Raw genomic sequence first — 484 nt, 5'->3', positions numbered from 1 at the left:
CAGCAGCAGCAGCAGCAGTGGGAGGGGGAGGGGAGGGGGAGAGGTAGCAGCAGCAGCAGCAGCAGCAGCAGCAGGGGTTTATACGGAGTTCATGCAGCAGCAGAAAGACAAGAAATAGAAATGTTGTTGCAGCAGCAGCAGCAGCAACAGCAGCAGCAGCAGCATCAACAACAGCAGCAGCAGCAACAGCAGCACCACCAACAGCAGCAGCAACAGCAGCACCAACAACAGCAGCAACAGCAGCAACAGCAGCAGCAGCAGCAACAGCAACACCAACAGCAGCAGCAACAGCAACAACAACAGCAACAGCAACAGCAACATCAGCAGCAACAGCAACAGCAGCAACGACAACAAGAGCACCAGCAACAGCAGCACCAACAACAGCACCAACAACAGCAGCAGCACCACCAATAACAGCAACAGCAGCAGCAGCAACAGCAGCAGCAGCAGCAGCAGCAGCAACAGCAGCAGCAGCAGCAGCAGC

General features: G+C 56.2%; 1 protein-coding gene across 1 annotated transcript; it reads left to right on the top strand.

The window, feature by feature from the left end:
* Window positions 1-120: 120 nt before the first annotated feature.
* On the top strand, window positions 121-414 carry EMH_0000550 (uncharacterized protein; the record flags this gene model as incomplete). The annotated part of the gene is made up of 1 exon (XM_013494923.1): window positions 121-414. The coding sequence occupies one exon, from the start codon at window positions 121-123 to the stop codon at window positions 412-414; it is 294 nt and encodes a 97-aa protein (XP_013350377.1).
* Window positions 415-484: the final 70 nt, after the last annotated feature.

This window comes from Eimeria mitis, genomic scaffold (assembly GCF_000499745.2).
Source record: "Eimeria mitis Houghton genomic scaffold, Emh_scaff13365, whole genome shotgun sequence".
Lineage (NCBI taxonomy): Eukaryota > Apicomplexa > Conoidasida > Eucoccidiorida > Eimeriidae > Eimeria > Eimeria mitis.
The sequence above is the reverse complement of the archived record's forward strand: the minus strand, read 5'-3'. Positions and strand labels throughout refer to the sequence as shown.